General features: G+C 39.5%; 1 protein-coding gene across 2 annotated transcripts in view; it reads left to right on the top strand.

The window, feature by feature from the left end:
- The window catches only part of LHFPL2 (LHFPL tetraspan subfamily member 2), a 73,490-nt gene extending 61,358 nt beyond the window's left edge, over window positions 1-12,132 (top strand). For both annotated transcript variants that reach the window (XM_072416307.1, XM_072416308.1), the window contains one exon: window positions 7,111-12,132. In XM_072416307.1, the coding sequence (XP_072272408.1) occupies window positions 7,111-7,367 (257 nt within the window). In that variant the 3' untranslated portion in view covers window positions 7,368-12,132. The remainder of the gene's footprint in view (window positions 1-7,110) is intronic.
- Window positions 12,133-14,610: the final 2,478 nt, after the last annotated feature.

Genomic DNA, 14,610 nt, shown 5'->3' with positions numbered 1-14,610 from the left:
ACAATCAGATTAGTATATTTACATGTTACAAGGGACACTTCTTTCACTGTATTTGTATCCAGGGCAGACATATTGGTTTGTTGCACATATAATAGAAAGAGGAAAGAACAGAATAGGCTTTAGGGCAAAGGAGAAAACGTACAAAAATGTATTAAACAAGGGTTGTAGTGGTCCTATTATTAACATAGAACAACTTTGCTTTGTAAATTTGTATGTCATACAATGATTAATGACATACACACACACACACACAGTGTTCTCCCCAGCCCCTTTTAGCTGGGCGCACCACCTGGCACTTTGCATCAACCACCCGGCTGTTTTTAGTTGGTTATCAATGACTTAGATAGATGAGACCCGCCTACAATTTCTTGCCACCCGGCTTAAAAATATTTCTGTGTTGAGCACTGATACCACACACTCACACACCATCTCTATTAGGGACATTAGATTGGGAGCTCCTCTTATCAGCATTTGGTGACATGACTATGGATAGAGCTATGTAATATTTAACTGCTATGTAAAATACAAAATAGTATAATAAAAATAAAATGTAGGCTGTGACCACTGGAAGCCATGTAATAAATATGGGCAACATTGGCTCCAGTTTTGTTTGTTCTCGTTAAAATAAAACATGCCTAGATTTCCTATCAATTCTGGAGCAAGTTTAGGAAAAAGCTTTAGCATGCACTTCAAATACAAGTTAATTTTCTTTGTTTGACACAACATAAATTGCATTTTTTCTTCTTGTCCCACATGCTTAGTTGTCTGCACCATTCCACCATGGGGCAGACATATTGGTTTGTTACGCAAATAATATACATAGATGTATTCTAAATATAGTTTTTTCATAACTATTATTGGTGTATTTGAATCTAAGGACATAAATGTAATAATTCATGCAAAGTGTACTGACTTGAAACCAATCCAACCAAACTCTGAAAGTATAGTGTTTGTTATAACATTGTTGGTCTGTGAATGTGATCTTTGTGCCATGTCAGGTCTTCCCCATAGATATGTATATAGCTGTTCTGAGCTTGCATACAACTTTTAGATAAATAATAAACCAGCAAATACATTAAAAGAGACCATGGCCCACCAACCAATACAATCTTCCTATGTGGATCTTTTTGTGTTTTTGTACCGTGTGTACATTGTAGTGTTGGGTTGGTTATTAAAGTAATCCATCTCAGAATTGCAGGCGGTTACAGTCTCATAAATTGTATAGGACGCCCATTGAAAAGACACAACAGATGGTGTGTACTTTTCCTTTGTGTGAGATCAGTTTACTCAGAGCTGCCTTTCCTGGTGAGTTTATTAATGCCACGTGGTACATGCTATTACCTTTTGTTTATCTTGGGTGTATTTTTTTGGTGTTGGGTGACATAAACCATGACCACCCACCTTTGTGATCAGATTTCCCAAGTCACAAGATTAATCTGTTTACATGTGTTACTCTTATTATTTGTCCATAATGTACCCTGTGACTGAGTGTACTATGACCAAATACCCTGCACTATGTATGTATGTATGTGTTTTTATTTTTTTACATGGATCATTGATGTTAGCATTGCTTTGTTACAAAGATCCAGTTGCCAGATATGTGCATTTTCAAAATTTCAGGGTTGTTATTTACGTGGATATCTAAAACTATGAGAAGCCAAGGAAGGAAGAATCTGCTCTTGCACTCTTTTGTTTTTTATTAGTAAATTTAACACTTTTACATTTTTGCTTTTTTTATATTTTGATAATGGGGTAGAGCAGAGTCAAAAAACTTGGTAGTGAGAAAACACCATTAGAGATAATTATTGTTTTATGAAAGTCGTGGGTAATAAAGTCCATCCATAACTGAAAGGGGTCTGTATTGGGGTTTGCTTGACCCTCTAACTCAAATTCGAATATTCTCGGCACCCCTTGCTGTATTTGTTGTATTTACTGTTTAGAATACTTATCAATGGTCAGCTTTGCAGCATTGTGGTCCTGCATGGACATTTATGATCCTCAGGCCGTTCATTTTGTTTTCATGCTTTTGTGATTTTAGGTTACTTAAATTTATTTTTCTCGGACATTGGCTGATGCAGATATGTAATCTATGTTTTGTGGTATACATTGACACTACAAAGTCATCGGGCTTCCTTGCTGAGCATATGGTAGGATTCTTAGGATTTACTGTGTTTTTCCTGTCCAGCTTGTTGAAATGGCTTCCACAAACAACACGTAGAAGGTAACTGGAGCCTCCCAGTTGTTCATTGTTTCCTAAAGGTCATATTTGAGAGGAGATATTTCACCACTGGAAGTCGTCCCAATCACATCTGCTATTCTGGAGAGAATTACTAGTTCTTTGTGACTAATAAAGCTCTCTAATGCTGGAACTAATGCTGCTTTTTACGGTGACGTTCTGTGCTCCTTGGGGAAAGAACAGCCCAATCTTTGGCTGATCCTTCTCAAAGTGTTGACAGACCACCGTCCCATGTGCATAGTACAAGAACTAAGCTTTGCATTTATAATTGGGATACAAGTGACAGCTCATCGTTTTCATCTATATAATGATGGTGAACATGTGATGCCAGGTACACATTTCTTGACTATCCTCTCCGACCTGCTTACACAGTCTCCATTGTCGGTCGTCTTCTGAAAGCAGAATTAAACCCTTTTTAAACTCATCTGTCCCTATTCCATCATGGGCGCCGCCATCTTCTTCCATGGCTTGATCTTGAGCTATGTTGATTGGCCAGGCCGTTATGATGAAACTCCCGCACACGAGTGCAGGATATTTATTCAGCCTTGGCAGCCATCGGGGAAGCCGGGATGTGCTGGGGGTATCACAGCTACCAACAAATGTGCAGCTCAGCGAATTTCCACAGAAGAGATGGCAATGAGTCAGGTAATAATACTTATTGTAGAACGGACATCACCTCTCCGTTTCTGCAATAAAGCCCAGCCTGATCCCAAAAATGCTGTTTAATACAAGAAGCTATATGTTAGGGTTCATTTATGCTTTATCAGTTTCTCACCCCCATAGGTACCAAAGGTTGTTTTGACTATGTAAAAACAATTCATAATGCCTTCTCTTACTATTTAATTTACTCCTGCAGCATTCATCATGATTGTTGTTTGACATTTAAGAGAGCCTGCTTTGCAGATCTGCATTATACACATATGGAACAGTAAATAAGGAAACCTAAGAACATTTATAGTTGGCTCGCCTCTTCCGTCTCCTTTAGATCATAAGCTCCTGTGTACAGCTTCCTTCCGTTGTGGTGATCATTCTGTCATATTAAGCATTGCTTGGATATAGTTATGATTGTTTTGTGGATAGATCAATAGCAAAGTGACACATTTATTGGTTTTACCATTATATCGAATTCAAATATCTTAGCACCCAATTAAAATAAGTGGTGGATGGAATACTTGCATTGATTTAAATTGATGGTAATATAAATTGAAAATACCATTCAGAGAAAATAACGGTGCTTAGAATTAGAGAGTCACTGATCTGAAGCAATCATGTGGCCAGTGAAGTATCGATAACACCTAATATATACATACTTGGTCTGGGTCAATGACTCTCCTAATAGTGAAGTTAGAATAAGACGGAGGGAGATGCAGATTAAAAATATCTTTTCACAAGAAAGCAGTAATGTAGAAGCCTCTGTGGGACTTTTATACGATGGGCTATAATGCTTGCCGTAGACTTCGCCACCTGGGTGGTAATTATAATTATAAAGAGAGAAACACCACCAGCCCACCACCACCCCTTTCTATTAGTTTCTTTTATCTCTCTAGGTGGTCAGTTGTAGATTTAATATTTGTTTCCTATTTTATTTTAAAGGGATACAATGGGTATGGCTTTACTGTGTGTATTATATGATATTTTGCTGTCTCTGGTTTTGTTCTCCTATAAATTCATAGACTGACAACTCCTGCAGTCTTATTGTAATCCTATTTTTATCATAATTAATTGTGGCTGTGATTATTAGGGGTCTTGAGGGCATTGTAGGGGTCAGCACATAATGAATGGTGTAAGCCTAGCTCAGATAATTGGAGGATTTGAAGGTTGTGCTCGTAGATCAGTGTACAGACCACCCTGGTAAACGTGCCCTCATGTCTACAGGCTTTCTTCTTCAATCATTACTTTGTGTTTACTTAGAAATGGCTGTGCTAATGTTAATTACTTGAGTTATACCAGCAAAAGTCACATTTCTAAATTAATGTCCACCCATGGTGATCGGGTGATGTTTTTCTAGCTGTCATATGCTTGCCATGTATGCTGGAATTATGGCTTGTGTCACTTACAAGGTAACTTGTAGATTTGTCTTTTTAAGGCCAATAGTGGTTTGCCTTCTATTTTGCTAACACAAGATGTGTACTTGATCTAAGAAATCTACTGTATATTGTACATTGCATCTTCAGGGAATGCGTGCTGAGAAAATACTTATAGGCTGCCATTGCATTTGAAAATTTCAGTCCATAGGTTTTTTAATAAGCTCTTCGGGGCAGGGTCCTCTCCTCCTGTGTCACTGTCTGTATCTGTCATTTGCAACCCCCTTTTTTTTTTGTACAACGCTGTGCAATATGTTGGCGCTATATAAATCCTGTTTAATAATAATAATATTATTGCCTTAATTACCCGGGTCAGTTGTACAGGTCAGTAACTTCACTAATTGCATACTTGTTTCAGGTCACTGATTACAGAATTGAGATCAGAGGTAGCCAGACAATCGGCTTTTTAGAAGGAGGTCAGCAGTGGCAGACATCATGTCTTTCTCAGGTCCAGAAGTTGTTTAGATCTGTACTCTTAATGCCAGAGCCCATAAGGCTGATTCAGTACTGCACAGGTATGCCTAAATGAGGGGTAGGGATGGCCATAAAAAAGCTTTCAAGGTTTACATTCCTGTAACAGTCCATGGCTTTGTTCAGCAATCTGATGTCATGCAAGGTGAATTTTTTTATTGGCAGAATTATACGCCAAGTTATTTTAAAGCTGAACTCCAAGCAAGACAAAAGGGTAACCAATGCAGCAGGGTCCTTTCTGCACTGCAAGGTTTAAATGTTCATTTTGTTAGAGAATTGGAAATAGGTGACATGTTTTCTGCTAAGATTTGTCCCTGAAATCTTTCTATCCTCGTCGCATACAGTGCAGGACCAGCAGTCTTGTACTGTACATAGGGACATCAAGTGCCCACCTACATCTCAGAATAATAGAAAAGTGGAGATCACTGGCTGGTAAGAGAAGACAAAAAATCATTCTCCCTAATCATCACCATAGCCCAGCGTTTCTCCAACAGAATTCCGTGGAACCCTAGGGTTCCTCCAAAGTCTGCCAGGAGTTCTTTGAGCAATTTTATCAGTTTGTGACCCCAATGATCTTTTTGGCTATCTATAATGGTGACAGTCTTCCCAATAGCCAGCAATATAAGAGACATTCTTCCCACTGATCATCATACTGATATAATTTGAGCTGTGGATATAGGAATTATAGAAGGGTTTCCCTGAAGACCTGAACGTTATTTCAAAGGGTTCCCTCATGTTAAAAAGAAACACTGATCTAGACAATGGAGGGAGCCCCACTGCAAGGGTTATTTTTTTCTTCAGTTGTACACCTTTTCAAAGTAAATTGTACTCATTGACATTCTAAAAAAAAAATATTGACAAATTCCAATAGACCACCAGTTATGTTTTCTTTCTCCAGTTGCTGATCCCAGCAGCTGACATTCACACCCAGTACTCTATATGTGAATGTCAACATACATTCTTCCTCACACTTCCTGTAGAGTTCAGACATCATATTTCTATTCAATGGGAAATGTGACAGATGTGTTTTCAATCTTTGCACCCAACTTCCCATGCCTGTGCTCACATGTTTAAGCTGTGATTTCCAGAATGAGTGAGACTATTGTAATCCTATGTATATTGACCTGGATGGAGGCCAGGTATTCACCAGTGTGACAGCTTAGTGTTTTGTCTCTCCACACCTCCCCTGCAGACAGTGCTGGTGGAGTGCAGGGCTCGAAAATTGGTGCCTCATAGCACAAAATAGTGTAGAGAAGCAATGCAATGAAAATTTAAAACAAAATATTTTTTATTGCTTTATTTATTAAGAATTTTTTATTACATACATTTTACAAGTTAGATTGGGTGATGAATATGTATTGGTTGTCTGATAGAGAACAATAAAGTCACCCATCTGACTGCACTGTGATGGAGAAAAATTATTTAACAGAGTAACGGAGCAGAATTATTATTATTATTAATAATAAAAAGGATTTATGTAGCGCAAACATATTACACAGCGCTGTACATAAAATAGGGGTTGCAAATAACACAGATACAGACAGTGACACAGGAGGAGGAGAGGACCCTGCCCGGAAGAGTTTACAATCTAGGAGGTGGGGGAAGTATCACACAATACGAGGGGAGATATTTAATGATGAGAGGTAATGAGGGTTTTAAAAGCCCGAAGAAGACGGGTAGGCAAGTTTGAAAAGATGGGTTTTGAGTGCTCTTTTAAATGAGCTGAAAGTAGGAGCAAGCTGAATAGGATGGGGAAGACCATTCCAGAGAGTCGGGGCAGCTCTAGAAAAGTCTTGGAGCCGTGCGTGTGATGAGATTATGAGTGAAGAAGCTATTAGTAGGTCATCAGAGGAGCGAAGAGAGTGGCTGGGGGAATACTTTTCTACCAGGTCAGAAAGGTAATTGGGACAAGAACTGTGGAGGGATTTGAAGGCAAAGCACAGGAGCTTGAAAGAGAGGCAGCAGAAGAGGAGCAGAGGGAAGGATGGATGAGTCTGGCTGCAGCATTCATAATAGATTGTAGAGGAGAGAGTCGGGTTAGTGTAATACCAGAGAGAAGAATGTTACAGTAGTCCAGACGAGAGAAGATAAGAGCATGTACAACGAGCTTGGTGGTCTCTGGAGACAGGTGGGGAGGATTGTGGAGATGTTGCGATGTTGGAAATGTTCTGAATATGAAAGTTGAAGGAGAGGGAAGTATTAGAAATATTTGGAGAGCTGGAAAGGTTTGGTTGAAATTCAGATTACCCTGTAAGGTGACACAAGCTGTCATGGGTCTAAAAGACATTAGTAACCTTATCTTTATTTTTTGTTTTGCAGGTCTTTTTCTTATCCTAGGCCTAATTCTGTACCCTGCTGGTTGGGGATCCCAGAAGGTCCTTGGTTACTGTGGACATTATGCCTCCGCATACAAGCTTGGAGATTGCTCCTTAGGCTGGGCTTTCTACACCGCCATTGGGGGAACCGTCCTCACCTTCATCTGTGCCGTGTTCTCTGCACAGGCTGAAATCGCCACCTCCAGTGATAAAGTGCAGGAAGAAATAGAAGAAGGAAAAAGCCTCATCTGCTTACTTTAACAATCGGCTATGTGCCACTCATTGACTTTATAAAGGGATCAACTTGTTTACATGGCCCACAGCGCACATTCGTGGACTAATGTTCAAATTACGCCATGCTGGCTTTTCTCTTTTCCTGTGTGAGAAGATTGTTAGTGGGACCTAAAGACAAGATGATGATGCACGGCACATGAAGGTGCATCCTTGTTGACCTGTGTACAGAACTTGCCCAATAGAAGTATTCCTGGTTCTACAAGTCACTTTAAAACTCATTTTTCCCTTTCCATAGCCTAAAAGACGGCCATGTATTTCTGCCTTTTGTTCACATTTTTATTTCTGATGTGTACTGTGTGTGTGTGAGTGTATGTGAGTATTTTTCATTTCCTGTAGCCACTGCAAATCTCTTTGTACCACTACTATTGATTGAACGTGTCCGGTAACTGGAAATTCAGTGCTAGCGTACTCTTATGTGGTTCATTATGTGGTGCCAATGAATGTCTAGGAACTTAAAAAATAATTTTAGGTATGGAAAGAACCACTGCAGTAATTATAAAAGGAATTATTTGTACACAGTCATTCCGAAGGGGCCTTAGTTAGACATATATATATATATATATATATAGTGGATAATAGATTGTTACCATTGTGGTGTATGCAGGATGTCACTGTGCAAACTCACAGTTTCCATAAGAGAGCCAACACGTGCCTTTCAAACCAAACACGTTATCCGCATACAGCTTAGGAGGTGAGAGTTCAGCTTATCCATAAGTAAAGGTCCCCATTGGACAAATATGGAATAAAATGTTATGAATCTGACAGCAAGCAATCAGCTTCTTTTTATTTTAGAAGAAATACAATTATGTATTTATATATGACAGCATAGTCTCCTCCTTCCATCAAATGATCTAATTTACAGCTGAATAAATCAAATTTTTCTAACAAAGTTAAACTAAATCCAAGGGAGACTGAAAAAAATATTAATAATAATATTAATATTAATTAATAATACTAACAGTAACAGCAGACACCTTGTGGTTTTTTCCCTATATGAAAACTTCGTGCCAAAACAATAAACTGTAATGTTAAATTAGGTTAACCTAGTTCATAGCGTACATTCACAGTAAGGCAATGTACACACGTCAGATGATTGTCATCCTATATTCGGGCTGGTATCGGACGAGAATCTGGCATGTGTACAGTGCTCATTGTTCATGGATCCATCCTGGCAGATCCCCAACAACGAAGAATCGTAATGAAAGTGAAGGGGAGAGAGCGCAGGGTGGTGCCCGTCTCTTGTTCTCCACTCTCCATAGAGCAGAACGGCTGTATGTACGGCGCCTGTTCATGTATCGTTCAGTCTTCAGTCGTTGGAAAGGATTGTGAAAGATCCTTTCCAACAACAATTATTGCACGTGTGTATGTAGCCTTAGGAAGGCATTTGCCCGGGGTAATCACCCTTTTTGCAGCCGCTAAATTACTTACTCTGTATCTATGTGTTGCCACAAAGCAAAGCCAGTTCACCAGCCAGCTGCAGCTGCTACTAACGGTGTTGGGTGTACAGTAGAAAGAAGCCATTGCTTTATTTTCATAGGCTTGTACGTTTACATCTGTGCAAGCTATGCAGAACATTTTTGGTCCCCTTGGCAGATAAAGTCTGAGGCCTTGTACATAAAGGACACGTTTCACTCCTGATCACTGATCTGATAAAATGATTGCTTTGCCAGGGTATTGTGTTACACAAGTTGTGTCATTTACTACAGATTGAACAACCCTGGTTGGGAGCTGCCTTGGTCCTGTGGATTACCTTACCCCCAGTGTCTGAAAGGACAGAATATTGTACATGTGTATGCCTTGTATTGGCACTGATGATCTATCTTGGACTGGTTAGTGGAGCACAAAATTGGCAGCGATTCTTCCTGTATGTACGAGGCCTTAGGAGCTCTCAGAAATGCAGCGGCAGATGGTGCACAGAGGACAAGTGTAGCTGTTATAATACCAGAGCAGAATCATCTTCCTTGTTAATCCAACATGCACAGCCCGTTGTTCCACCTTATGTCTACTTTAAATTACAGTAGGTAGGTGGTGGCTTTGGATGGCTGAGCCTGGCACCAGTGTTCACCAGATAATCTCTGTTATTCTGTGGTAACTAAAAATTTCATTCACGTATGCAAAGACACAAATGAATGTATATAAATGTAAGCTTTAGCAATAGCACAATGTGGACCCTGACGGCACACAGGAAGTCCTTATCACTTATTTGCTGCCGGTGTCCATTTAAAGCACCAGTTGTGCCGATTTTGTAACTCTGGACCAAATGTATGGTGCTCAGTGTTTACTGAAGCTCTGTTATCCCCATTTAACTTTATGACCAGGGTTGTAGGGGGTTTATTACATAATGTATCTTTTGTGTTTTTGGTTTTTAGACCTGATAATTGTAAAATGTAGTTCCAGTCCTTCCATGTCCTTAGACTCTTTGTCATTGATGTGAATAGAGATCCTTTGTCCAGCACAATGGTTTCCCGCAGGTAGTAATTATGACTGTCAGTATTATCCTTTGTACAGATAAAGAACCATAATCATATGATTATCAGTGGATATCTGAGAAGGGGTAAAAGAAGAAAGCGGGGCCTCTACTATTTTCTTTCTTTTTGCCCTGCAGCAGTGGGCAGTCTGCTACATTCACCACCAGACAAGAGAACTCTTCTTGAATCTTCAAGGCTTTGTACACATGAGATGCAGCAAGGGATGGGAAGATTTCATCATATTGTGATTTGGTCTAGTTCAGAAGTTTGATGTTTAACCAGACCGCATTGGCTTTGTTCATTTACAGGATAAGTTTAAAGTGGAACTAAAATGAAAATAAAAAAAATCACACTTACCTTTAATCCTTCAGATCCCTCAATGGCGCTGGACTTTCCCGCGATCTGGTCCCGCGTCGTCCTAGATTTCTTCAGCGCCGGATGTGGTCATCTTCCATCTTCTTTCCCGATCTTTTTGCTACGTCACCCAATCTAGCACTGCTCAGTTTGTTTGATCTACAGAAGACATACAAGGAATAGGATATCCAATATTCTTGGCTGCTCAATTATAACGTGTAATCATTGGCAGAAGCATTTTATATTTCTCTGGGCATCCCTTGTTTTCACTGTTTTGTCTTCCTACCCTTTACCACCCCACACTTCTGGTCTTCGTATAAACAAGCATAGCTTGTGGGCCTGTCTGTACTTTGCATTGCATTTTCAAAGAAGCTGAAACCACAAAAAAAAAAAAAAATCTGTAACATTTTAGGGAACATATAATGGTTTTGTACATATTTATTTATTATAGTCAGGACTAAACAATTTCTATAAAAATATAACATCTTGCACATTAACATTTCATATTGTTCTGTTGGGCCAGCAGGCTGAGACTTAATATTAAGTTCCCCTTAGATCTATGGTTCGGGCAATGCTTCTTTACAGTGTTAAATACTGAAATATCCACATGCAAGCAGATGGCTCAGGCCAGTTGTAGTCATTGTAAGGCAGTCTTAATACATTCAATATGGGTGTCTCTTGGCTATCACATAGGCTAGGTAAACACATGCAATAGTTTTTGTCTGATAATCGGTTTAGGGCTGATATCGGATGAGAATCTTGCATGTGTACAGGGCTCGTCTATCGTCTGAACGACCGTCCTGGCGGATCCATGGACGATGAACGGTTGTAATGAAAATGAAAGGGAGAGAGAGCAGCAGGGTGCAGCTCCGTCGTTCTCCCCCCTCTCCATGGAGCAGAACAGAGCTATATGTATAGCGCTCATTCATGCATCATTGGAAAGGATTGTGAAAGATCCTTTCCAACGACAAATATTGCAAGTGTGTACGTAGCCTTAGTGCTCTGGAAATCCTTTGTTATGTATCTTCTATTTGTAAAATCAATAGGGAACAAAGGGTAATCAGCTTTAATAAAACAAAAAAAAAAACAGGCAACCAAATGGAACGAGGCAATCTACCACCAAGGTTACTGGTGATACATTTATTATCTGTTGGTCATTTTTGCAATTGAACAACATGAGCCCTCATATGGTGAGCTGTTCATTTATTATTTGATGCCCTATGCAAACCCTGCTGGTAGCCCTTACCATGTCATTTCTTATTTCTCTAGAAGTACCAAGAGAAGAAAGCTAAAGTCACATTTATTCCTATAATTACTCCATTGTTTCTGCCCCCCTTTCTTGTGTCCTGCAGGAACAATATGAATGATATCTCTAAGCACAATTATAAAACACATTAGAAATCAGTAATTTATCATGGGATGGACAGCTTTCGGGTATACTCATTTGGATTGCAAACAATTCATATTTACATTCTGCCCATTCCTAGAAGACATAGGAGATAAATGGATTAGTTAATTTCTGTTTTTTTCTTCTTAAAGGTGGAAGATTGTCTGTGGCCCCTGTGTACACAATTCATGTAATGTCTCATGTGCCATAACCTGTTCTTGCAGTGCACAAGAATCGTATCTGAAAGATGTGCAATACCCTAAAAACTTTCATTATGAAGTGGTGTGTTAAAAAACGTGTTTGTCCACATGTAACAGAGGACATCTGTCATGTTCATGACTAAATAAAACTTATTCAGCAAAGGGTACATTTACCATCCTCAGGAGAGAAATGTGGTCAAATCTTTGTAAATATTCTGTTTAAAAGTCACAAACAAAATATAATGCTTTGATACTGTGAGATTGGAGTCCTTTTGGTTTAAGGACAATCAGAAACTCCTATTAATAAAGTGTTTTGTGTGTGATATGTGGTGTTGTGTTTAATCTTTTTCCCACCAGTGCAACAAGGCAATAAAGTATAAATATCAAACAGTACTAAGCTGTGATGAAGGGCGATGCTATAAACAACCTAAAATGCTTTGGATTTTTATGATACAATAGTCTGCATAAAATTTATTTCTGCACTTTAAACTTTCTGCTTTTGGTGCTTATCGTCTGGTGCAAGAGTCATAATGACAGCCAGGCAACCAGTATTTGTATAAAGAATAGCTGGCAATGTCGTGCTCCATGTTAGGCTGTAAAGGAGACTTGTATCACAATGATTTTCTCAGAAACTGAAGAAATGTGAACCTTTGCACACTTCTCCTTACATTACAGAATATTTGTATTGCTGGAGTATATGATAGACTTTAAAAGGGAATGTGAAGAAAAGCTACAAAGGACAGGTTGTGTAAATGAGAGGAAGCCTTTGGGGCAGAGGAATAAGGCTGGTATAGCTGCCCCCTTTCTGAACAAAATGAACTTTGTTTCCCCAGGGTAACTTACAAGTAACTTACATTTTGCATACAGGCCCTGTAAAGTTGTGAAGAACTGGGTATGCTTTCCCGTGATGGTGGTAGGACAACATTATTTGTTGAAGGGGGTTAAAGCTCCAAATTATTTTAACGTACAGCCACAAAGCTGACCTCCTAGGTGCACCTCTATTGTAGCATTATCTTTCCTTGAGTTACAGGGTGATATTCAGCAAATAGGTCAGTGTTTGTCAACCAGGTTTCCTTCAGAGGTTCCTATGGGTTTTTTGAGCAGTTTGTATCTCTTGGGTCAGTTACTATTTCCACCAGTGATTTTTTTTTTTGGCTATCTATAGGATGACATTCCTCCCACTGGTTAGCAATGTTTAAGGCATTCTTCCTAATGACTATTTAGTATATCGTCCTAATGACGATATACTAAATATATCAAAATACATGAAATCTCCCTGGAAGGTCTATATATGAGGGCTGCACACACACAGCTCTATAGAGAGGAAGCAGGATTGTACTTCTTGGAATCCTGTGCTATAGATCAGCAATCACATTAAAATTTACAGGGTGGTCAAATCTAATTGATGGCTGTAAGAATCTTTAGTCCAAAGCGAGTTCCAACATCACAAGCAGGTGTGTTCCAGGATCACCAAATCACAGGAAAAAGGTTTGAATGGAGCTGAAGAGAAGAATCTGGATGGAAAGGATGAACTAAGCAGCTAGCTCCTTTGCCCTGTATTCATCTTAAGGTTTAATTGTGACTAGCTGTAATTTTAATATACCCAGGAAAAGGATTACTCATTGTTGCTGTCTTCCATCCCCACCAGCACAATGTCTTGGCCTGTGGAGAGAGAAAATAAACAGTCTTTCCCAATGTGCAGTGAGCCAGCGGTTATGTCGTCCACCTCAGATTCCTTCCCTGCGTTCTCACCGTGCTGTCCAGCTGTGCCTTATAAACGCGACAAATTATTTTTACAGCTCAAGCTAGGAAAATGGAAAGTGTGATGAATTCTATTCATACGCCTAGAAGATAGTTGGCAATTAATGTGCCTGCAATTGCAATAGGAGTACCTTCTGTTATTTCATATTGAAAGAAAGTAATGCTTGTTGATTGGGATGACGCAGAGCCTTTTTTTTAAGTTTCCAAACGTGGTATTTAGTGGTGTGGAGGCATTTGGTGAGTTGAGTCACCCACTGGCTGCTTTTTATATTTTGGGTACCCCTACAGCAAGATGTCCCCCACGTTCTTACAACCTTTAATAACACTTACCACGTCCTATTGTTCCTGCTCAGGATTTCAAAGATGGACCATTCTCACTTCTCTGCAGTCTTCATAACATTAACAAGAATTGGGGGATGGGGTCCATACACACTGTTGATTTTCATATCGATTAAGGTGTGTATTGGTGTTTGACCATATGACTGCTATTGTTATACTAATGCCCTACATTCATCCTTCCCTATCATGTAAACTGTTCATCTGAAAAAGGGCCCCAGACCCTCCTCATTCAATGGTGGCCCATTATTGGCTATGTCCACCATTGATGGCAAAGGTGTACTTAGCTTAATTGTGTGTTGCAAGTGTGCCAAACAGTTCTTTAGATACTGAACCTCTAATGTCAAGGTGCATAACCTGTGGGTCAGAGCCACAAGCTAGTAAAATATTACAAACTCTACCTCATGTCTTCTAGTGGCATCGTCTTACCCAGTGTTGCTTGACCTTTTCAACACGGGGAACCCCTCTAAATTATTTTTGGGAGTTCAGAGAACTTCTGCTATATTTAGTAAATCCACAACTCACCGTTTATTAGCATAATGGTCAGTGAGAAGAATTCCTCTTACATTGCTGGTCATTGGGAAGAATTTCACCCTTACAGATAGCCAAAAAAAACATGGGTATCAGTTAAGAGAGTCAAAACTTGCTCCAGGAACCCCTGGTAACCTGTGGAAGAACCCTGGCTGAGAAATACTGCTTTATTA

This window comes from Pyxicephalus adspersus, chromosome 6, assembly GCF_032062135.1.
Source record: "Pyxicephalus adspersus chromosome 6, UCB_Pads_2.0, whole genome shotgun sequence".
Classification (NCBI taxonomy): domain Eukaryota; kingdom Metazoa; phylum Chordata; class Amphibia; order Anura; family Pyxicephalidae; genus Pyxicephalus; species Pyxicephalus adspersus.
The sequence above is the reverse complement of the archived record's forward strand: the minus strand, read 5'-3'. Positions and strand labels throughout refer to the sequence as shown.